At 43.3% G+C, this 24,040-nt stretch overlaps 1 protein-coding gene across 7 annotated transcripts in view; it reads left to right on the top strand.

Annotated features, from left to right (window-relative positions):
• The window catches only part of LOC140205316 (transcriptional enhancer factor TEF-1), a 318,184-nt gene that overhangs the window by 135,842 nt on the left and 158,302 nt on the right, over positions 1-24,040 (top strand). For all 7 annotated transcript variants that reach the window (XM_072272872.1, XM_072272877.1, XM_072272876.1 and 4 more), the window contains exon 3: positions 10,976-11,230. In XM_072272872.1, coding sequence (XP_072128973.1) covers positions 11,083-11,230 — 148 coding nt within the window. In that variant the 5' untranslated portion in view covers positions 10,976-11,082. The remainder of the gene's footprint in view (positions 1-10,975; positions 11,231-24,040) is intronic.

Raw genomic sequence — 24,040 nt, 5'->3', positions numbered from 1 at the left:
TGTGTTGGTTGTGAATGCAAATGACGCATTTCACTGTATGGTTTGTCGGACATGATAAATCTGAATATGAAGGAGGCTTAGAGTAAGTATATAAACTACTGAAAACTAAAAACCAGTCAGTTGGAGAGGGGCCAATTTCAGTGGACCTGTTCTGGGTAAAATGAAATTTAAGCCTGCCAGGTAAACCAGCCACTGAACCATGCAAGGTCTTTGGGGTCAAGATATATTAGCTGTGGTCTAGGTACATTCCAAAAGACCACAAGACATAGGAGCAGAATTAGGCCACTCAGCCCATCAAGTCTTCTCCACCATTCCATCATGGATGATTTATATTATTATCCCTCTCAACCCCATTCTCCTGCCTTATCCTGGTAACTTTTGACATCCTGTCTAATCAAGAACATAAAACCTCCACTTTAAATATACACAACATGGTGGAGGAACTCAGCAGGCCAGGCAGCATCTATGGAAAAGAATACAGTTGACGTTTCAGGCTGAGTTCTGATGAAGGGTGTTGGCGCGAAATGTTGACTGTTTACCCTCTCCATAAATGCTGCCTGACCTGCTGAGTTCCTCCAGCGTTTTGTCTGTGTTGTTTTGGATTTCCAGCATCTGCAGATTTTCTCACATCTCCACTTTAAATGTACCCAATGACTTGGCCTCCACAGCTGTCTGTGGCAAAGAATTCCATCATTACCACTACACTGGGCTGGACAGAACGGGAGTGGCTGCAGGCTGATAGGTCATTTTCAAAAATGGAAGTGCGGAGATTCATGAAGAAAAGTTTGCTGGATATTATATAAAAGTGGGGACATCAGGAACTCTTTCAAAGGGCCAGTGTGGATGAATGGGCTGTTCCATTGATTATTATTGAATGATAACACCAAACAGAATCCAAGCTCAAATTGTAAAGAGTTCATTGTTATAAAACAATAAACTAATCCAAGCATTGACTCTCTGGGGACATTCTAGCAAGTTTCTACAGGTGTAGCGTGGAGAGAATTCTGACCGGTTGCATCAATGTTTGCTATGGAGGAGCCACTGCACAAGATCGGAGGGCTGTTGTCTCAGCCAGCTCCATCGTGGCCAGTAACCTCCTCACCATCGATGGGATCTTCAAGAGGTCGTGTCCCAGGAGGGCAGCATCCATCATGAAGGGTCCCCACCACCCAGGACACGTCATCTACTTGTTACTGCCATTGGGGAGGTGGTACAGGGACCTGAAGACACACGTTTATCTAACCAGAAACAGCTTCCTCCCACCACCCGCCACCTCCCGCCATCAGATTTCTAAATGGACCATCAACACTACCTCCTTTTATCCCCACGGCACCAGCCTACCCGCCATCAAGGACGTATATACAGAAAGCTGTCGGAAAAGGGCCAGTGACATCATGAAGGATCTCACCCACCCTGCTCCCTCCCATCAGGGAGGAGGCTACGTAGGATCCACACCAAGACTACCAGACTCAAAAACAATTACTTTCTCCAAGCAGTGAGGCTGATCAACACCTCCACCCACAAACCCACCCCTCCACACCCCCAACTACCACTACTTTATCATTTCCTGTCAGTCACCTTATGTACAGACACTCCTGTGCCTAGCATCACTTTATGGACATAAAGTCAATCTGTGTATATAAGCTATCTTATGTACCCATTCTTTATCTTATTGTGGGTCTTTTTGTGCTGCTGCATCAGATCTGAGTTAACAAATATTTTGTTCTCCTTTACCCATGTATTCTGGAAATGACATTAAACAACCTTGAATCGTATTTTACCTTTTATAGAAAATTGTGCACTGTGCATCATAGAAGAGAGTGATAACAAATCTGATTTTGATTCCCTTACTGGCCTTGAGAAGTGAATCAGCTGTTTTGTTGTGTAGTCCTGTAGACAGAGAAAATGCCAGTGGAAGGCAGCAGATTCCCTCTTAGAATACAGAGCATGTTTACCTGTTTGATATCTCTTTCTATTACCTCTAGTCCCATTAGCAACATCGTTGTGAAACTCTGTACCCTCACTAACCTACCCTCCTTCCGGACGGTGACTAGACCTGTGCACAATACTCCAGGTGGTCTCTCACTAATGTCCTGTACAGCTGTAACATCACATCCAAGCTCTTGTACTCCGTGCCCTGACGGATGAAGGCAAACATGCTTTCTACCTGTGTTAACACCTTACCCTAAACTTTGTTATTGTCTTGCCTTAGTCCACCACAATGCACTGTTAAACATAGAACAGCACAGCACAGGCCCTTTGGACCTTAATGTTGTGTCATATCCAATAAATTAGTCATCAAATGGCCAACTAAACTGACCTCTTCTGTGTACACAAGTCCATATTCTTCCATTTCCTCACATTCGTGTACCTATCTAAACGTATTTTAAATACACATAATGTATCTGTCTCTACAAACACCCCAGACACCCACCACTCCCTGTGTAAAAAAAATCTTTACTCCTCACATCTCCTTTGAACTTACCCTCTCTCACATTAACCAATTTCCCCCGGGATCAATAAAGTATGACTATGATTAACTGCGTGCCCTCTGGTATTGGACATCTCAACCCTGAGAAAAAGTAAAGACCCCTCTCCAAACAGGCAGAGTTTTTCAACAGTGTCATAGTCACCACAACCACAACTATCATTCCAGTGTGGGCTTAAGGAATGGAATTAAAATCTCTCTGGAGGACGATAAATGAATCTTCCCAATGATTAGTCCATGATCTCTCGTTCAGTAACACAACTAGACTCTAAATTCACCACACAAAGTCAATCACAAAAATCAAATAAAATCACTGTGGCAAAAATACTAAGTTTGAGTGTGACAGATTATTTTTAAATGCACAATTTAAAACTACTGTAAATGCTTTAGTATTTGTAACCTTAAGAGAGTAGTGATACAGAGTCTCAGAATTCTGGATAAGGATATGCAATTCTTTTCAAACCCACGTCCTCACTGTCCCCCGTGCACTGAGTAATGTACTGCAGCATATAACATCTACAGGTAACATTTGTACCTTCTTACAGGCAGTCACAGTAAATTCCAAGAAATACAATAGAATCGAAGTTCAAAGTAAATTTTGTTATCAGAGTACATAATGTCACGACTTACAACGCTGAGATTGATTTCCAGCGGGCATACTCAGCAAAGCGATCAAATAGTAACTATAGCAGGATGAGCGAAAGATCAGCCAGAGTGCCAAAGACAACGAACTATGTAAATACAAATGCAAATATAAATAAATAGCAATAAATCACATGAATGTGAAATAACAAGATAACGAGGCCTTAAAGTGAGATCATTGGTTGTGGGAAACATCTTGATGGATGAGCAAGTGAGCATGGTTTCCCCCTTTGTTAATGCCTGCAAGAAAATTAATCTTGGGTCGTATATAGTGACATGCACTTTGATAATAATGTACTTTGACAAAAATTTTACTTTGAAGTTTGAAGTAATGTGCTTATGAGGAAAATATTTCATATAAAAGAGCAATAGTTCTGATTCTGACTGCACAGTGTAAACATTTCTACTACTGGATGGGATTACTGTCAGTGAGTAGCTGATAGGTATTTCTACCAATGTTTATTCTGTACTACAAATGACATTAACAAGTTCAGTCACTTAGATAAAAACAAGACTATTCAAAAATTCTCAAACCAAATACTGAGCTGTGATACTAGCTGGCAAGTCTCTGAACTTCACTCTAAAGTGTTTCTATTCCTGCCCTCCCAGCTCAAGAACAAGGGGAAGTAATTTATTAACACTATTATTTAATTAGCTTGTTTATAATTTGAAATTAATTTCTTTTGTTGTTGAGACAAAGCAGGCAACCCCGTGAGGGAGAAGGGGCGGGGAGCATTGATAGGGTCAACAGTGAATCTTTTTCACAGGATGGAAATGTCAAATACCAGAGTAATGCTTTAATGTGAGATGGGAACATTTGAAAGAGATTTGTAAGGCAATTATTCCCCCCACCCCCACACAGAGTGGAAGATGCCTGGGGCATGCTGCTAGACAGGAGGTAGAAGTAGATACGGTAGTGATGATTAAGAAGCACTTACTCAGGCAAGGAATATCCGGTGTACAGGCAGACGGGATGAGTTTAAGTGGACACTGTGGTCAGTACAGACAGTATGGGCAGAAGGGTCTGTGCCTATGTCGTACTGTTCTCTGTTCTAATTGTAATCTCTAATCTCTTCTCACTGCTGCCATCAGGAAGGTTACAAGAGTGTTATATCCCACACCACCAGCTTCAGGAACAGTTATTACACTTCAACATCAGACTCCTGAACCAGCGGGTATAGCTTCAGTCACCTCAGCAATGAACTATTCCCACACCCTATAGACGCACTTTCAAGGACTCTTCATCTCATGTTCCCGATAATTATTGCTTCTTTATTTATTACTTATTTCTCTCTCCTGTATTTGCGCAGTTTGTTGTCTTTTTTACGTTGGTATTTGTCTTGTTTTGTGCAGTCATTTACTGATTCTGTTGTGTTTCTCAGTACTTGCGGTGAACGCCCACAAAATCCTGAATCCAGGGTTATGTGGTAACGTGTGTATACTTTGAACTTTTAAGTGCGGCCTCACCAATGACTTGTACAACTGCAACATAATGTCCTAAATCCTACACTCAACGCCCTGACTGATGGAATCATATCCTTCATTGTCTGATCCAACATTCCCTCTTTTTTTACAGCTGTGCAGACCAACCATTGCTTTGAGTGGGAAATTTTTACATGGCCTGAAAACTGCACAAACACTTTTAATAAAACATTATATAAAAGAAAATTCTAGCTGCGTGGCCGCAAAGACTATGTGCACGTGAGCATTTCAGTTATTACGCTGCTGTGCACCCGTGTAACTTAGAGAGAATAGTGGTCCGTATGTGAGGTAGAGGGTGATTATGCGTTGGACATAGTAGAGGCACTCATTCATGTGGTAGCCTAATATGTAGGTTCATTACTGGGATGAATGAGGATCAGGATTAAGCCATTGGGCCTATTGTGTTTTACCATACTCATTACAGACCTCTCCCGGAAGTTCCGAGAGTCTCCCGCATATTGATAGCGGTTGTCTGACACCCGGAAATTATATACAATATCCCGGAAATCGATTTTTTTGAGGGGGAGAGCGAGAGCTAGTGTGTGCATCTGGATTGGTCTCTCTGTGGACAGGCTTTACAGTCGACCTCAAAAATAATGACAGTGTTGCTCGCTGAACTGTTTGCAACAGTGACTTTTCTATTGCCCATGGTGGGTTAAAATGTAAAAGACATGTTGAGGTGAGTTTAACAGGTGTCATTTGTTCATTAGCGTAGCTAACATTATTTAAACTAGCTGGCTGGCTGCTAAGGAGCTACTCTATTGATGTCCTACCTGATGAGGCCAAACTCCCTGTAGACTTGCTTAAAGTTGTAATAGAATAAGCATGATAATATAAGTACATATTTTAATGTTACATTTTCTGCATATACCCAACTTGGTTTACAGATTAGACAAAATCACTAAACAAAGTATTACATACACCCTTGGAGGTTGACCAGGGATGCGGGGGGAGGATATGGGGTTGCGGGGAGGCGCATTTGCTACCTCCCTGAAATTTTTGCAGGGTGGGATGTCTGCCATTCAGCTAATGAAGTTTCAACACGAGATTTTGCAAATGCTGGAAATCTTGAGCAAAACACAAAAAATGTTAAAGGAGCTTAGCGAGTCGGGCAGAATCTGTGGAGAGGAATAAAACTGATATTTTGGGCTGAGACCTTTGGATTGCTGTTAATGTACCTGCCTCAGCTCATTCCGTATACCGACCACCCCCTGTGAAAACGTTGCTCATCAGTTACTTTCTGCCTGTTACGCAGCTGGCATTGCGGGCAGCAATGAAGTGCCCCCATCTCTGGCAGTGTCCAGGGCTTCCTTGTGTCAGCAGCTTCCCCTCTGGTTTTCACTACTGTCACTCACAAGTCCCAGACGGAGACTCAGGAATACTGTTGCAGACATCCCACCCTGCAGAAACTCATTTCAGGGAGGTAGCACCACCACCCCGCTCTCCGTAACCCCATATTCCGCCCCCCCCCGCAGTCGACCGCCAAGGTTTATGTATACAGGACATTTGATTATGAAAGAACACAATTTATTTGATCACATATTGAAACTATTTATATATACACACATACTAATGCAAATAGCTTTTCTATTTCTTTTGCAAACTTTCCTTGTACTGTGACGTTAGCTATGCTAATGAACAAATGACACCTGTTAAACTCACCTCAACATGTCTTTTACAGTCTTAACCCACCATGGGCGATAGAAAAGTCTCTGTTGCAAACAGTGCAGCCAGCAACACTATCATTATTTTTGACCCCTATTAGGCAGGGGTACACTTTAGTGTAGTCTGGGGTGAAGAACGATTTATATCTTTTCTTTTTTTGGAACACTCTGCATGGCGCTGCAGGACACTAAACTGAACTGATGGACAATGAAAGAGAGAGAGAGGTCGACAGTAAAACCCGCCCACAGGGAAAACTGAGAGGTCTTCTTAGCACAGAGAACAATCAGGATTCATTCTCTCTCTCCCTCTCCCCCTCCCCCTCCCCCTCCCCCTCCCCCTCCCCCTCCCCCTCCCCCTCCCCCTCCCTCTCTCCCTCTCTCCCTCTCTCCCTCTCTCCCTCTCTCCCTCTCTCCCTCTCTCCCTCTCTCCCTCTCTCCCTCTCGCCCTCTGATTTCCGGGATATTGTATATAATTTGCGGGTGTCAGGGAGCCGTTTTCAATATGCGGGAGACTCCCGGAACTTCTGGGAGAGGTGGGATGTCTGCTGTTGTACACAGATGTAGAAGGAGACTCCATTGCTGGTTCCGTAACAGATTTGTTTGACCAGAGCTGAGCTGAACCCCAGAACCTGGAGGACTGGTGGACCACTCTTAGTCTGGCCTCTACCCTTTTGACCTCTTTAGTATAGTTTTGCCAAAGCATGAAGCCTTGACTCCAGCCATCATAGTGCTCCGGGTCATTGAGGCGTGGAAACCTACAAACCACGGTCATAGAACATAGAATAGTACAGCACAGTACAGGCCCTTCGGCCCACAATGTTGTGCCGACCCTCAATCCTGCCTCCCATATAAGCCCCCACCTTAAATTCCTCCATATACCTGTCTAGTAGTCTCTTAAACTTCACTAGTGTATCTGCCTCCACCAATGAATGACTCAGGCAGTGCATTCCACGCACCAACCATTCTCTGAGTAAAAAACCTTACTCTAATATCCCCCTTGAACTTCCCACCCCTTACCTTAAAGCCATGTCCTCTTGTATTGAACAGTGGTGCCCTGGGGAAGAGGCACTGGCGATCCACTCTATCTATTCCTCTTATTATCTTGTACACCTCTATCATGTCTCCTCTCATTCTCCTTCTCTCCAAAGAGTAAAGCCCTAGCTCCCTGGTTGACGTCTTCTTGGAGGGTCGTCCCTCGGGTTCCTCATAAATCTCTCCCCTCGCAGCTTAGACCCATGCACTCTCTTTTGTGATTCCTGAACCCTGAGTGCATTCTCCTTACCGTGATACCATACCCTTCCGAGAAAATCGTGTTGATACAAGGTCGTGGCAAAAGGGGGGAGATTTAAGAGGAACTTGAGGAGCAAGTGTTTGTTATTATCAACACAACATTTTTTAATAACACAGAGGGTAAATGTATGTGGAATGAGCTGCCAGAAGTCCGCTATGTTAGTGTAGCAGATGGCACAACACTGTTACAGCTCGGAGTGTTTTGGAGTCCAATACCAATGCCGCCTGTAAGGAGTTTGTAAATTCTCCCTGTGACTGCATGAGTTTCCTCTGGGTTCAAAGATCAAAGTACATTTATTACCAAAGTATGCATCGATATACAACCGTGAGATTCATTCACTTCCAGGCAGCCACAAAGCAAGAATCCAATTTTTAAAAAAAGACCAACACCCAATGCACAGAGAAAGAGAAAAAAAAACACAAATTATGCAAACAATAGAAGCAAGCAACAGCATTCCGAGCCAAACTGAGTCCATAGACCCCAATCCTGCAGCAATCGGAGTAAGCCCAGAGCTGGGTCTCAGTTTATCGTATAGCGGGTGAAATTGCCTTGAGGCTAGCAGACATGAAGCACGCAGCAGCCAGAGCGGTTTCACAGCCTCAGTTACATTGCTGAGGAAAGCAGAGTAAAAATTCACAGATTAGAACTCTTCTGGTCCCACATCCTGCCCTTCTAGTCCGTCTGACTTAGCGCTTAAATTGTCCGAGCAGTGGGTCGTCCCCCGAATTCGGGTTTGAGCTTCGCTACAGTGATTCACTGTGGGCCGCTTTTGGCCCACACTCGACCTTTCCAAATTGGCGCGGCACTTAGCTGGATCAAACCGCGCTCCAAGTTTAGGTGGACAGGCTCTGAAACTCCTCTGCTTCAATGTTTAACTTCATCTCCGAAGCTAGAACATCTCTCGGAACATGATCCAGTTTCCTCCCACAGTTCAAAGACGTGCCAGTTAGTAGGTGAACTGGTCATTGTAAATTGTCCTCTATTAGGTTGGGGTTAAGTAAAGGGGCTGTTGCGTGCTGTATCTCTGCATAAATAAATAAGGCATTGATGTAGGTACAGTAACTGTTGGAAAGATTTAGAAGCATGGGTAAACAGGACTAGCTTGGGTGGGGCATTTTGTTCAGCATGGACCAGTTGAGCCTGTGGGCCTGACCCCTTATTCTCTCACACTCTGTTGGTTAAAGTCTCATCAGCCTGTCCAACCTCTCCCGATAACTCCGGTCAGATCCTCTCAGATGGGAATCTTGGTGGGCATGGATTGGTTAGGCCAAAGGGCCTGTTTTCCTACTGTATTAATGATTTAGACAATAGATCATAGAACACTACCGCACAGGACAGCCCCTTTGGCCCACAGTGCTGTGCCAAACCAATTAATTTAGTATCAATAGCCCATAAACTAGTCTCTTCTGCCTACGCAGTGCCATATACTTCCATTTCCCTCAGTTTCATCTGCTTATCTAAACGTCTCTTAAAGTCTCTGATGTTTCGGCCTCTACCACCACCCCAGGCAGTGCATTCCAGGCACCCACCACTCTCTGAATTAAAAAAATCTTGCCCTTCGCATCTCCTTTAAAATTACCCCCCTCACATTAAATCGATGTCCTCTGGTATTAGACATTTCAACCCTTGGAAAAGGACACTGTCTTTCTAGTCTATCTGTGCCTCTCATAATTTTATAAACCTCTATCAGATCTCCCCTCAGCTCCCTCTGCTTCAGAGAAAGCAACTCAAGTTTTTCCAAGCTCTCGTGATAGCACACACCCTCTAATCTAGGCAGCTTTCTGATCAACTTCTTCTGCGCCCTCTCCAAAGCCTCAACATCCTTCCTATAGTGGGGTGACCAGAACTGTAAACAGTTTCTTTGGCATCCTGTTGTTACAGTGGTGCTAGAAAGTTTGTGAATCCTGTAGAATTTTCTCTATTTCTGCATAAATATGACTAAAAATGTGATCAGATCTTCATGGAAATCCTAAAACTAGATAAAGAGAACCTAATTAAATAAGTAACACAAAAAAAGCATTATACTCATTAATTTATTTATTGAATAAAATGATCCAATATTACATGTATTTGTGGGAAGAAGTATGTGAACCTTTGCCTTCAGTAACTGGTTTGACACTCTTGTACACAGCAATAACTTCAACCAAATGTTTCTGGTAACTGTTGGATCAGTCCTGCACATCAGCTTAGAGAACTTTGAGGCCATTCCTCCTTACAAAACTGTTTCAATTCTTGAAAGTTGGTGGGCTTCCTTACATCAACAGCTTCCTTCAGATCTTTCTACAACATTTCTAGGGGATTAAGATCAGGACTTTGACTCAGCCATTCCAAAACATAGATTTTCTTCTTTTTGAACAACCTTGTTGTTGATTTACTCTTGTCTTTCGGATCATTGCCTTGTTGCATTAACCAACTTTTATTAAGCTTCAGGTGATGGATCGCTACCCTGATATTCTCCAGTAAAATGTCTTGATACAATTTTGAATTCATTGTTCCCTCAATGATTGCAAGCTGTCCAGGCCCTGAGGCAGCAAAGCAGCCCCAAACCATGATGCTTCTTCCACCATGCTTCACAGTTGGCATGAGACGTGCAGCAATGTGTTTTTTTTTTAAAGCAGCGCTTTCCTCTGTGGTGTCCTTCCATGAACACCATTCTTGTTCAGTGTTTTTCTTATAGTGGACACATGAACAGTGACTTCAGCAAGTTCTAGAGATTTCTGCTGGTCTTTTGCTGATACCTTTGGGTTCTTTTTCACCTCATTCAGTATCGCACGTTGTGCTACACTTATGGACAATTTCTTTTACTGTGGACAGATGAACTCTTGGGTCTTTAGGAATGCTTTTGTAGCCTTTTCCAGCTTCATACATCTCTACAATTCTTCTTCCAAGGTTGTCTGAAAGTTGTTTTGATCAAGGCATGGTGCACATAAACAGATCCCTTTTGAGAAGAGCAGACTCTGTCAGTAACCTGACTTTTTGTGTCTTTTTTATGGGGCAGGGCACCTCTCCAACCCACACCTCCAATCTCAGCTCATTGATTGGAACACACAACTCCAAATAGCTTTGTAGAAAGTATTAGCCCAGAAGTTCACATACTTTTTTACAACAAATACATGCAATATTGGATCATGTTTCTTAATCAAGAAATGAACAAGTATAATATTTTTTGTGTTATTTATTTAATCAGGTTCTCTTTACCTAGGTTTGGGGCTAGCCTGAAAATCTGATCACATTTTAGGTTATATTTATGCAGAAGTGGAGACAATTCCACAGGGTTCACAAACTTTCTAGCACCACCGTATATACACTTGAGTGCCTGAACTGATGGGAATTTTTTGCATATTTGGAACTGAATGCATAAGTCTAGCCTTTATTAAAATGTGATTTCTGTTTTTGATTTCTCTGCAGATTTTCTCCTGGTTGGACTCCAGGCCTAAGGCTTGGGGAGATCCGGCGTCGCCATAGATTCCAACAACTGGAGCGGCAGCGAGAGTCCTGCCGAAGACCCGGACAGGATGACCGACTCTGCCGATAAACCGATGGACAACGACGCGGAGGGGGTATGGAGTCCAGACATCGAGCAGAGCTTCCAGGAGGCGCTGGCCATCTACCCTCCCTGCGGCAGGCGGAAGATCATCCTGTCCGATGAGGGCAAAATGTATGGTGAGTCAGTGAGAGAGAAACATCACTGGGAGGATGTGACGCTGAGTCGTTATTAGTGATACTGCACCTGGAGTATTGTAAGCCGTTTTGGACCATGTATCTAAGAATTGGTGTGCTGGTATTGGAGAGGGTCAAGAGGGGGTTCATGAGAATGATTCCCAGGAATGAAAGGGTTAATGTATGAGGAGTGTTTGATGGCTTTGGGCCCTCTGGAGTTTAGAAGAATTGGGGTGGTGGGGGAGGAATCTCATTAAAACCTTTCTGCTATTGAAAAGAGTGGATGTGGAGAGTATGTCTCCAATGGTGGGGGAGTCTAGGACCAGAGGACATAGCCTCAGAATAGAGAGACGTCCATTCAGATTAGAGATAAGGAGGAATTTCTTCAGCCAGAGGGTAGTGGATCAGTGGAATTCATTGCCTCAGATGGCTGTGGAGGCTAATTCATTGGGTATGTTTAATGTGGAGATTGGCAGGTTCTTGATGAGTCAGGGCACCAAAGATTACAGGGAAAATGCAGGAGAATGGGGTTGAGAGGGATAATAAATCGGCCATGATGGAATGGCAGAGAAGTCTAGAGGGGCTGAATGGCCTAATTCTGCTCCTAGCTGTTATGGTATTACAGAGCAGATGGAATGGTGGCAGCTGCCAGCTGAGTTTCCTTCTCCGTGTCTCCATGTCTCCCTCTGCTCTCTTATCCTCTTCCCCCCACCACCCCCAAAACCTGCCCTGAAATCAAGTGCCTCTCTGCATAGCCTTCCGATGAGGTAATGGAAAAGCAGGGGGAAGACTTCTTTTCTTTCTGCATGTGGCGCCTTGCAAATCCGAATAGTGGCAGTTTGCTGCCGTGCACCTGTCGCTCTGAGTGAACTGCATTTCTATTAAAAACACAAGTATTGTGTCACAGAGCGAGTCTTGCAGCTGGTGTGAGCAAAGCAAGGGGCCAGATGGGGGGGGAGAAGGGGAGAGAGTTGCTTGTTGCAGACCTGCTGGGAGAGGGATCCTGACAATAACAGCAAAATGCATTGAGAATTTAAGCTATAACTCTCTTAACCTCGGGATGAAACTCCGCCTGGGAGATTAATGTAGTCACTTGAGTCCAATAAAGGAAGAGGGAATTTTAGATGCTCATGGTTGGCCTAATCTTTTCCAGCTCTGCATTTCAAACATTTAAGCTTTGGCAAGGTGAACGAGGGATAAGCGTATCCTGTGGTGGGGACGGTCAGTGAGAGGCAGATATTTCACACAAAACATAGAACAGTACAGTTCTGTTGTGTATTTAATATTTCAATAATATTTGAGTAATGTATGTTGATTAATCATTCTTGTTTATTTAAATAATTACGGGTTATATGTATAAATACATGAATTGCATATGTCATCACGCTACCACGCCTCGCTTAAAGTAAACGCAAAGTTAGACTCACATTTTGAACTCCTGTGTCTTCCTTTAAATTAGTTCAATGTTTTAAAGTTACAAAGCAACAAATTTCTCATACTCCTATGCTCTAAGGAATAAAGTCCTAACCTATTCAACCTTTGAGGACCCAGGCCCTCAAATCCCAACACCATCCTTTATATGAGTGGCTAGCATTTAAGGAAATATTACATGATTTGCTACAATTATACATTTTCTTTTAGGATACAAAGCACAATGGTGCTGAAACATGAAAGAAAGTACTTTATAAATCTGCCAGGAAAAGTAAATGCTTGAGGCTCAGGATGATTTTAAAATTTGGCAAAGGATTACCAAGAATTTGAGGAAGAGAAAATGGTGTTCAGGAATAAACTGGTGAAAAATTTTAAAAGAAAGTAAACTGTTAGGATCTTCATAGAAAGATAAAAAAAAAAAGGGAAAAGGCTAGTTAGAATAGAAGCAACACACATCAAAGTTGCTGGTGAACGCAGCAGGCCAGGCAGCATCTCTAGGAAGAGGTGCAGTCAACGTTTCAGGCCGAGACCCTTCGTCAGGACTACGAATAGAAGTAGCTTTCTTCCAGATGGAGGCAGGACAACATGTAATTGGGGATAACGTATAATACTACAGCACAGTACAGACCCCTTGTCCCACAATGTTGTGCTGACCTTCCACCCTGCTCCAAGATCAGTCTAACCGTTCCCTCCCACACAGCCCTCCATCTATGTGCCTATCAAAGATTTTCTATCCAAGATTATCTGCCTCTGCCAACACTCCTGGCAGGGCATTCCGCAAACCCACCACTCTGCTTAAAAAAAAACTACCTCTGACATCCCCCTCCACACCCCCTATATTTTTATCCCAGCACCTTAAAATTATGCCCCCTTGCATTAGCCATTTCTACCCTGGCATAAAGACTCTGGCTGTCCACCTGATCTTTGCTTCGCATCATCTTAAACATCTCTGTCAAGTTACCTCATAAAACACAATGTCTTACAGCCCACGATATTTTGCCAACCCTCATCCCTCTCTTCTACATAGCCATCCACTTTCCTATCATCCATGTGCCTATCTAAGAGTCTACTAAATGTTCCTAACTTGTCTATCTCTACCACCTCCCTGGCCACGTGTTCCACCACTCTTTATGGAAACCACCTATCTCTGACATCCTTCCCATACCCTTCTCCAGTTACCGTACTTACCGTGCAGTGACGTGGCTCATTGGGATGCTCGCTACGGTGCATCTGTGGAAGGTTTTGGAAATGTCCTCAGTGCTTCACATTGTGGGGTCGCACTGAGAGACAGTGAGGTAGGAGATGTGGTTGTTGATAGCAATGTCTCACAGTTAATTTAGTATCTTGTTAAAGGCCCCTTTGGAAATGATGCCCATAATATCGTAGACTTTTACAGCAAGTTTGAAAGTGTTGCAGAGTTTTCAATCTAAACAAAGTATTTTTATACATTGGCTAGATTATGAAACTTCATTAAATTATAGAGCACTACTGCACAGAAACAGGCCCTTCAGCCCATCTGGGCTATGTTGACTTGATATTATGTCTAGTCCCATCTACATGCACCAGTACCATATCCTTCCATATACCCCTCTCATCCATGTACCTATCCAGACTTCTCTTAAATGTTGTGATCAAACCTGTGGCCAACACTTCCACTGGCAGCTTGCACATTCTGACCACCTTCTGAAGAAGATCCCCCTTGAATTCCCCTTAAATATTTAACCTTTCACCCTTGACCTCTTTCCCTGCTGAATTGCTCCAGCATTTTGTGTGTATTGCTCTGGATTTCCAGCATCTGCAGAATCTGTACTACCTGTTATGGGACTCATGAGTGGACCCCTTGAACAACAAGATTAACTCTTGAGCTCACAACCCATCTCATTTGGATCTTCCATGGTCCACACTTCTCTATCAGATTCCATCTTCTCCAGCCCTTTGCCTTTTCCCTCAACCACCTCCCAGCTTCTTGCTTCATCACCCTTCCCCACCCACCTGGCTACACCGATCACCTTCTAGCATGTCTTCCTTCCCCTCCCCAACCTTCTCATTGTGGCTTCCTCCCCCTCCTTTCCAGTGCTGATGAAGGGCCTTGGCCCGAAACATCAATTGTTCATTTCCGTAGATGCAGACTGACATGCTGAGTTCCTCCAGCATTTTGTGTGTGTTGCTCTGGATTTCCAGCACCTGCGGAATCTCTTGTGTTTATGATCTCTAGTTATAGTTTCGCCCAACCTGAGGGGAAACAGCTTGCTTGCATCCAAAGTTGAAAGGAAATTTATTATAAAAGTACATCTATGTCTCCATATACAACCCTGAGATTCATTTTCATGCGGGCATACTCCATAAACCCATAATAGAATAATAACCAGAATAGAATCAATGAAAGACTGCACCAGTTTGGGTGTTCAGCCAGCGTGCAAAAGACAGCAAACTGTGAAAGTACAAAAATAAGTAAGTATAATTATCAACAACAAGAAAGTGAGTCCACAGGTTGTGGGAACATCTCAATGATGGGGCAAGTGTAGTTGAGTGAAGTTCTCCCCTCTGGGTCAAGAGCCAGATGGCTAACTGTTCCTGAACCTGATTGTGTGAATCCAGGGGCTCCTGTCGGTTCTTCCTGATGGTAGTGTTACAAGAATCACCCCTTGTAATAATGATCAGTGAGGCACAGAGAATCTGTATACACCAACAAGTAACTTATTATTTCACCTAAAAAAGCAGGTGGGTTCACACTCTTATCTACCTGTGTGCTCCCTACTAGAACCCCTGACATTCCATGAACAGTCAATGAAGAGAAAAAGGTATTACCCAGGGAAGGAGTCTGCGCTGGCCAGGCATATGGCTACTTGTTTGAGACTGGTCTCGGGTTTAGCAGATCATTACCTGAAGCTTCCTGTGTCCACATTCAGTTGCTCTGACTAGATTATCCAAGAGCAAGAAACTGCTCAGAGTCCACAAAATGGGGGAAACAAAGACTACTGGCTTGCCTGCTTCTCCTGTCCTTGATCAGATTGAAGATTCTTCTGGCCAACAGTAGCCTTGAGAAAAGAGCATGGCCTGGGTGGTGGGTGTCCCTGATGATGGATGCTGCTTTCCACTGACGACACTTGATGTAGATGTGCTCAGTGGTGGGAGTGTGTTACCTTGTCTAGGAGGAGGATGAGAGGAGACATGATAGAGGTGTACAAGATAATAAGAGGAATAGGTAGAGTGGATAACCAGCACCTCTTCCCCAGGGCACCACTGCTCAATACAAGAGGACATGGCTTTAAGGTAAGGAGTGGGAAGTTCAAGGGGGATACTAGAGAAAGGTTTTTTACTCAGAGAGTGGTTGGTGCGTGGAATACACTGCCTGAGTCAGTGGTGGAGGCAGATACACTAGTGAAGTTTAAGAGACTACTAGACAGGTATATGGAGAAATTTAAGGTGGGGGCTTATATGGGAGGCAGGGTTTGAGGGTTGGCACAACATTGTGGGCCGAAGGGCCTGTACTGTGCTGTACTATTCTATGTTCTATGTTCATCATCAACATTACGTCCTGTGCTATGGTCTATCATGGTCTATCCATGACCATAATTGCTGTTGACGTATTTTTCTACAGGAGTGGTTTGCCATTGCCGCCTTCTGAGCAGTGTCTTTACAAGACGGGTGACCCCAGCCATTATCAATACTCTTCAGCGATTGTCTGCCTGGTGTCAGTGGTCACATAACCAGGACTTGTGATATCCACCACCTGCTCCCGTGGCTTCACATGACCCTGATCGGGGGCTAAGCAGGTGCTACACCTTGCCCAAGGGTGACCTGTAGGCTAGCAGAGGAAAGGAGGACCTTACACCTCCTTTGGTAGAGATGTATCTCTATCCCACCACTCTATCTATACCCTTCATGATTTTATATACCTTTATAAGATTTCCTCTCATTCTCCTAAACTCAAGGGAATAAAATCCTCACCTATTCAACCTTTCCCTATAACTTAAGTCCTCAGATCCCAGCAAAATTGTTGTGATTTTTCTGTTAAAGTGGCTAGCATTTACAGAAAGAGCACGAGTTGCTACAGATATACATCTCTTTAAAACACAAAACACACTTTAAACTTTATTGTCGCCAAACAATTGATACTAGAACGTACAATCATCATAGCGATATTTGATTCTGTGCTTGCCGCTCCACTGCCAGATAACACATCAAAGAAAAAGCCAGGACAAAACTAAGGTACTCTTGAGGCTTAGGGTGGTTGTGAAAATTGGAGTTATAGACAAGTACTGTGCAGAAACAGGCCCTCTGGCCCATTTAGTCTGTGCTCAACCATTTAAACTGCCAACTCCCATTGACTTGAACCCGGACCATAGCCCTCTATATCCCTACCATCCATATACCTATCCAAACTTCTCTTTAACGTAGAAATTGAGTTTACATGCACCACTTGTGCTGGCAGCTCATTCCACATTCTCACCACCCTCGGTGAAGAAGTTTCCCTTCATGTTCCCCTTAAACTCTTCACCTTTCACCCTTAACCCATGACCTCTGCTTGTAGTTCCATCCAACCTCAGCGGAAAAAGCCTGTACTTACCCTACCTATACCCCTTATAAATCTGTATCCCTCTGTCAAGTCTCTGCTCAATCTTCTATATTCCAGGGAATAAAGTCTGAACTGTTCCAGCTTTCCTTGTAACTCATGTCCTCCAGAACCGACAACATCCTCAAAAATTGTCTCTGTACTCTTTCAACCTTACTTACATCTTTTCTGTTGATAGGTGGCCAAACGTGCACACAATACTCCAAATTAAGCCTCACCAACAGCTCATACACCTGCAACATAGCATCCCATCTCCTGTATGCAGTACATTGAATTGTGATGGTCAATGTACCTCATGAGGTAGAAAATAAAGATGTTACTGTAAGGATCTTTATAGAAATGGCGAACAATGATGAACAGCTTCTTTTCAGATGGAGGCATTTTAACATTTTATGGGGGATGTGGAGATAATGGTGAGATTAAACAAACCCTTTGTGCCTGACTTAATGGAAATCCTGCCAGAGATACTGCACATCCTGGGGTTGTGTTGGTTGTCAATGCAAATGATGCATTTCACTGTATGTTCAAAATTCAAAGTAAATTTATTATCAAAGTACGTATCCGTCACTAGGTACAACCCTGAGTGTTGTTTTCCTGCAGGCATTCACAGTAAATACGAAGAAATGCAACAGAATTAATGAAAATCTTGCACACAAGTGACCCATGTGCAAAAGACAACAAACTGTGCAAATCCCAAAAGATAAATAAATAAGCAATAAATATTGAGGGCATGAGATGAAGAGTCTTTCCATTAATGAAAGGTTTCAATGTACCTGTGAAACATAAATGAATCTGCGTTGGAACCAAAGGTGTGGTCCAAACGAGCAAGGAAAATAAATTCATATTAATAAAGAATATTGTGTGTGCAAAAGGGAATACTGTTAGAGAGGTTAATGAGCTTGAAAATGAATAAAGCCTGAGGAACTAACCCATGAACTGGAGTTAATGGGGCCTGTTGCCGTCCTTCAGCAGATCCCTCATTGCTCTAGGTTCCTGTGTCTGCAGCCTCCTGACCCTGCCTGGGGTCCTGGGTTAATGGCAAATCCCCATGGCATAAAAAAGGTTGGGAACTCTTGCTCTTTCGAACCAATGAGGATTGAGCTAAGAAATAGCAAATATAATCACAAGGGATTCTGCAGATGCTGGAAATCTGGAACAAAACACACAGAACGTAGGATGACAAGCAACTCACATCAAAGTTGCTGGTGAACGCAGCAGGCCAGGCAGCATCTCTAGGAAGAGGTGCAGTCGACGTTTCAGGCCGAGACCCTTCATCAGGACTTAGTCGACTGCACCTCTTCCTAGAGATGCTGCCTGGCCTGCTGCGTCCACCAGCAACCTTGATGTGTGTTGCTTGAATTTCCAGCACCTGCAGAATTCCTGTTAGAATGCAGGATGAACTCAGCAGGTCAGGCAGCAGCTATGGAGAGGAATGAACAGTGAATGTTTCGAGCTGTAGGACCCTCTTTTGGACTGGAAAGGAGTGGGGGAAGAAGCTAGAATAAAAAGTTGGGGGGGAGAGGAGGTAGGCTAGCTAGAAGGTGTGGGGGGGCAGCAGAGTTCACAGTGGGGAAACACAGAGGGATTCACTGAACTCCCGTAGAAGAGATTTAAACTTCTTTAGGGTCAGCATCCCTCAAAGAAATTTCGTAGTGCAGCAGCAAGTATAAACTTGAAAAAGTCTGCAGGAGCTGAACGTAGAAAATGTTGATAGTATCTGTATCAGATTCAGAAAAACAGTTATTCCTTTGTCCTTTTTTACGTGTGTACTGGAACTGACATTAAACAATCTTAAATCTAAATAATATTTGGTGTGGCAAATATCAGAATTAGAGGTATGTGTAACGGTGATCACAGGAGGCAGACTTGTCTGTAGACTGGACATTTCAAAGTTATAGTAACGGGTGGAAGGTGAACGTTGTTGCAGGAAAGCTACATCCATCATCAAGACCCCCACCCTGGTCATCTTCTCTTCTCACTGCTGCCATCAAAGAAAAGATACAGGAGCCTCAGGACTAACACCACCCGGTTGAGGAACAGTTATTACTCCTCAATCATCAGTGTTGAACTGGAGGGAATAACTACACTCAACTTCACTCGCCCCAACACTGAACTGTTCCCACAACCTATGGACTCTCTTTTAAAGATTCTTCATCTCATGTTCCCAATATTTATTGCTTATTTATTTATTATTATTATTATTATTTCTTTTTCCTTTTGCATTTGAATACTTTATTGTATTTTGCACATTGGGTGTTTGTCTGCTCTGTTGGGTACAGTCTTTCATTGGTTCTACTATGGTTCTTGAATTTACTGTGTATGCCTGCAAGGAAACAAATCTACATGTTGTATATGGTGACATATACTGTATGTACTTTGATAATAAGTTTACTTTAAACTTTGTAAGTCAAATGCAAATCTGATGGTGGAGGGGAAGAAGCTGTTCTTGAATCATTGTGTGTGTGTGTGTGTGTGTGTCTTCAGGCCCACTGAAGGTAGCACTGGGACGAGGGCATGCCGTGTGTGATGACACCCTAACCCTAATCTCAATGTATGTGCTACCTTGAGATTCATTACAGGACAAAATAAATGCAATATTTTGAACTCCAATGTAAAAATGCATAGAGAAAGTTAAGGATTTGGTGTATATTATCATGAATGCTTTTGACATTTGCCAGCCATCTGTTCACTCTCAATATGTTAATATGTCCAACTGTTGCTTTATCATAAGCCATTGCATTCCATCGGTTAGATTAGAAGAGGTGCAAGGACACGTGCCCACAGATAACTCATCCAGAAGCATCGGACATGCAAGATAAAGACAAAATTAATACCAAAGAGACATGCGTGCAGAATCAGGCCCTTCAGCCCATCAAGTCTGCTCCACCATTCAGTCATAGGGTTTTTTTTTCCCTCTCAACCCCATTCTCTTACCTTCTCCCCATAACCTTTGATGACCTGACATCAAAAAACTACCAACCTCACTTTAAATCTACCCAGTGACTTGGCCTCCACAGCTGTCTGAGGCATTGAATTCCACAGATTCGCCACCCTCTGGCTAACAAAATTCCTCCTCACCTCTGTTCTAAATGGATGTCCTTTTATTCTGAGGCTATGTCCCCTGGTCTTAGACTCCCCTACTATTGGAAACACCCTCTCCACAGCCGCTCTGTATTCAATAGGTTTTAATGAGATCCCTCCTCGTATGTTAATGCCTCATTCTCGGGATCATTCTTGTCAACCCCCTCTCCAGTGCCAGCATCACTCATCTTTGAGGTAGTTACCTGCACGTGTTTACAAAGCACAAAAAGGCCACTCAGCCCAACTCAGCCCCAGTGTGGATTAATTCCACACCATTCTCTTCTGACTTGTTTTCATCGGCTATGACATGAAAATTATTGTTCTGCAGCAACAGTACCATGCAAAAACATAATTACTATAAGTTACAACATAAATAGTACAAAATAGGAAGTGGTCATGGATTGTTTGGAAACCTGATGGCAGAGGGGAAGAAGCTGTCCCTAAAACATTGAGTGTGTGTATCTTCAAGCTCCTGTACCTCCTCCCTGATGGTAGTAATGAAGTTCCTGGGTGTCAAGATCTCTGAGGATCTGATCTGGTCCCAACATATTGATGTAGCGGCTATATTTCATTTAGGAGTTTGAGGAGATTTGGTTTATCACCTAAGACACTCAAACTTGTATAGATATACTATGGAGAGCATTCTGACAGGCTGCATCACTGTCTGGTATGGAGGTGGGGGGCAAGCTACTGCACAGGATTGAAAGAAGCTACAGAAAGTTGTGAAAATAGCTTCATCTCGGGTACTAGCCTCCAAAGTATCCAAAACATCTTCAAGGAACTGTGCCTCGGAATGGCGCGTCCATTATTAAGGACATCCATCACCCAGGACATACTCTCTTCCCATTGTTACCATCAGGAAAGAGTACAGAAGCCTAAAGGCACACACTCAGTGATTCAGGAACATCTTCTTCCCCTCTGCCCTACTATTTCTGAATGGACATTGAACCCATGAACACTGCCTCACTTTAAAAAAAATTATTTCTGCTTTTGGACTGTATATATATGTGTGTGTGTATATATGTATTATATATATAAATATACAGGTTTCCCCCGCCATCCGAAGGTAGAGCGTTCCAATGAAATAGTTCGTAAGCCGGAATGTCGTAAAGCAAGGAAGCAATTACCATTTATTTATATGGGAAAAATTTGTGAGCGTTCGCAGACCCAAAAATAACCTACCAAATCATGCCAAATAACACATAAAACCTAAAATAACAGTAACATATAGTAAAAGCAGGAATGATATGATAAATACACAGCCTATATAAAGTAGAAATACTTTTCTACAGACATTGCTGCACTGTCCACTGTAGTGAAAATCTCATGCAAGCACTCTCAGCAGAAATACTCTCTCCAGTAACCTTTAAGCTATGAAGCTGCCAAATCATACCAAATAACACGTAAAAATACACAGCCGATATAAAGTAGAAATAATGTATGTACAGTGTAGTATCACTTACGGGAATCATGAAGACATCGAGCACACTGATGATGTTGTGTTAGGCTGAATCGTCGTAGGTTGGGGTGGTGCAGTGGCCCCCACCCTCCGGGCCGCCGACCAATACCGATCCGCAAAGCATGCAGAGGTACAGCAGTAGCCGGGACGCACCCAACACACGCCTCTGATCTGGGCCGACATTTACGTGCCGAGCGGCACCTAATTAATTAGCTTGTTTATTTCAGCTTTTTTCTTAAAGATGTGCTGGGTGCGTCCTGGCTACCGCTGCATTCTCCGTGAACCGATATCTGTCCGCGGTCCGTTCGCTACTGCATTCGGTTTCGATTGTTATCCTTCCCTCTTCCGATTGCATCAGCTCTTCATCTATCAGTTCTTGGTCATGAGATGCCAAAACCTCTTCAACATCATCTTTGTCAACTTCCACAAGCCAAACTCACTCTGTCCTTACTTTGTTCACCACGATCGAAATACTTAAGTATGTCTAGTTTTACGCTAAGTGTAACACCTTTACGAGCTCTTTTAGGCTTTCCCAATACCATAGGACTCATCTTGTTAATGGCTGCTCACAGGCACGTGCTAAGCAATGCCGGCGAGAATGCAGTTCCGAATCCGGGGAGAGCGGCTGCTCGGGGCGCACGCTGCTTTTTCCACACGCTGCCTTTTTCGTAACAGTGAAAACACCTGCTGTTAGTGAAAACAGGTAACTAATGTAGGTCTTTCATAACAGTGAGGTTTCGTAAAGCAAACGTTCGAAAAGCTGGGGATATATATATATAAAAATATAATATACTGCTTGCCGGTAAGTTAACAAATTTTATGACATATGCCAGTGTTATTAAACCTGATTCTGAAAGAGGACTTCAGACTCAGAATCAGGTTTATTATTGCTGGCATGTGACATGAAATTTAACTTAGCAGGAGCAGTTTAATGCAGTACAAAATCTAGCAGAGAAAATAATAATAATAAACAAGTAAATCAATTACGTATATTGAATAGATTTTTAAAAACATGCAAAAACGGAAATACTGTATATTAAAAAAAGTGAGATAGTGTCCAAAGATTCAATGTCCATTTAGAAATCAGATGGCAGAGGGGAAGAAGCTGTTCCTGAATCGCTGAGTGTGTGCCTTCAGGCTCCTGTACCTCCTACCTGATGGTAACAGTGAGAAAAGGGCATGCCCTGGGTGCTGGAGGTCCTTAATAATGGACGCTGCCTTTCTGAGACACTGCTCCCTAAAGATGTTCTGGGTACTTTGTAGGCTAGTACCCAAGATGGAGCTGACTAGATTTACAACCCTCTACAGCTCCTTTCTTCATGTCCCAGATGGTGAGGGTTCTTAATGAGAGAGGCCATCTTCTCAAGGCCCCACCACTTGAAGAAGTTCTTGATGGTGGGGAGGGCTGCATTAACATCATATCTGTAGATCAGCTTGGACGTTAATCTCTGCGCCTTGCAGGTGGATGTAAAAGATCTCTTGTTAATCAGTTTGCAGGAAAGAAGGAGTTAACCCATTTCCCACACAATATCTGACTCTCGATAAATCTATCTGGTTTTTATCTTGCTAGGAGAACAAATTGCGCTCTCTGAACTCAAAACAGATTTAACCACAATCACAGATAAAGGTATTTTTAATTCTCAGTGAACCTGTGATCTGTCGAGGCAAAATAAATTAAGTACTTGCCTCTGTCGAACTGTCATCCATTTATAGTTGATCTGGTTTCTCAGGTTTCCTTGTCCCATTTAGCCCCCAGTGCTTGATTTAAATTTAAAGCTTATAGAGATTGGGCAAGGAAGCAGGCCCTTCAGCCCGTTAAGTCGGTGATAACCATTTACATCTCCCTCTCCTAACTGATTTTATCTTTCCCACATTCCCATTTGCTGCCAAAAGAGTCCACTCTCAGGATGGAGGAGCAACAGACACAAAATGCTGGAGGAACTCAGCAGGCCTAGCAGCATCTGTGGAAAAGAGTACACTTGAAGTTTAGGGCCAGAACCCTTCATCACGACTCATTAGTGGGGAATAGAAGGGGGGGGGGAGAATTTTTTTGTACCAGAAAGAGAAATAGAAATTCATGCCATCGGGTTGAAGGCTACCTAGGCGAAATGTAAGGTGTTGTTTTTCTACCCTGACGGTGGCCTCGTCTTGACACAAGAGGAAGCCATGGCCTGATATGTCAAAACAGGAATGGGAATCAGAATTAAAATGTTTAGCCATGGGGAAGTTCCATTTTTGGCAGATGGAGCAGAGGTGCTTGATGAAG

The sequence above is a fragment of the Mobula birostris genome, chromosome 11, assembly GCF_030028105.1.
Source record: "Mobula birostris isolate sMobBir1 chromosome 11, sMobBir1.hap1, whole genome shotgun sequence".
Lineage (NCBI taxonomy): Eukaryota > Metazoa > Chordata > Chondrichthyes > Myliobatiformes > Myliobatidae > Mobula > Mobula birostris.
The sequence above is the reverse complement of the archived record's forward strand: the minus strand, read 5'-3'. Positions and strand labels throughout refer to the sequence as shown.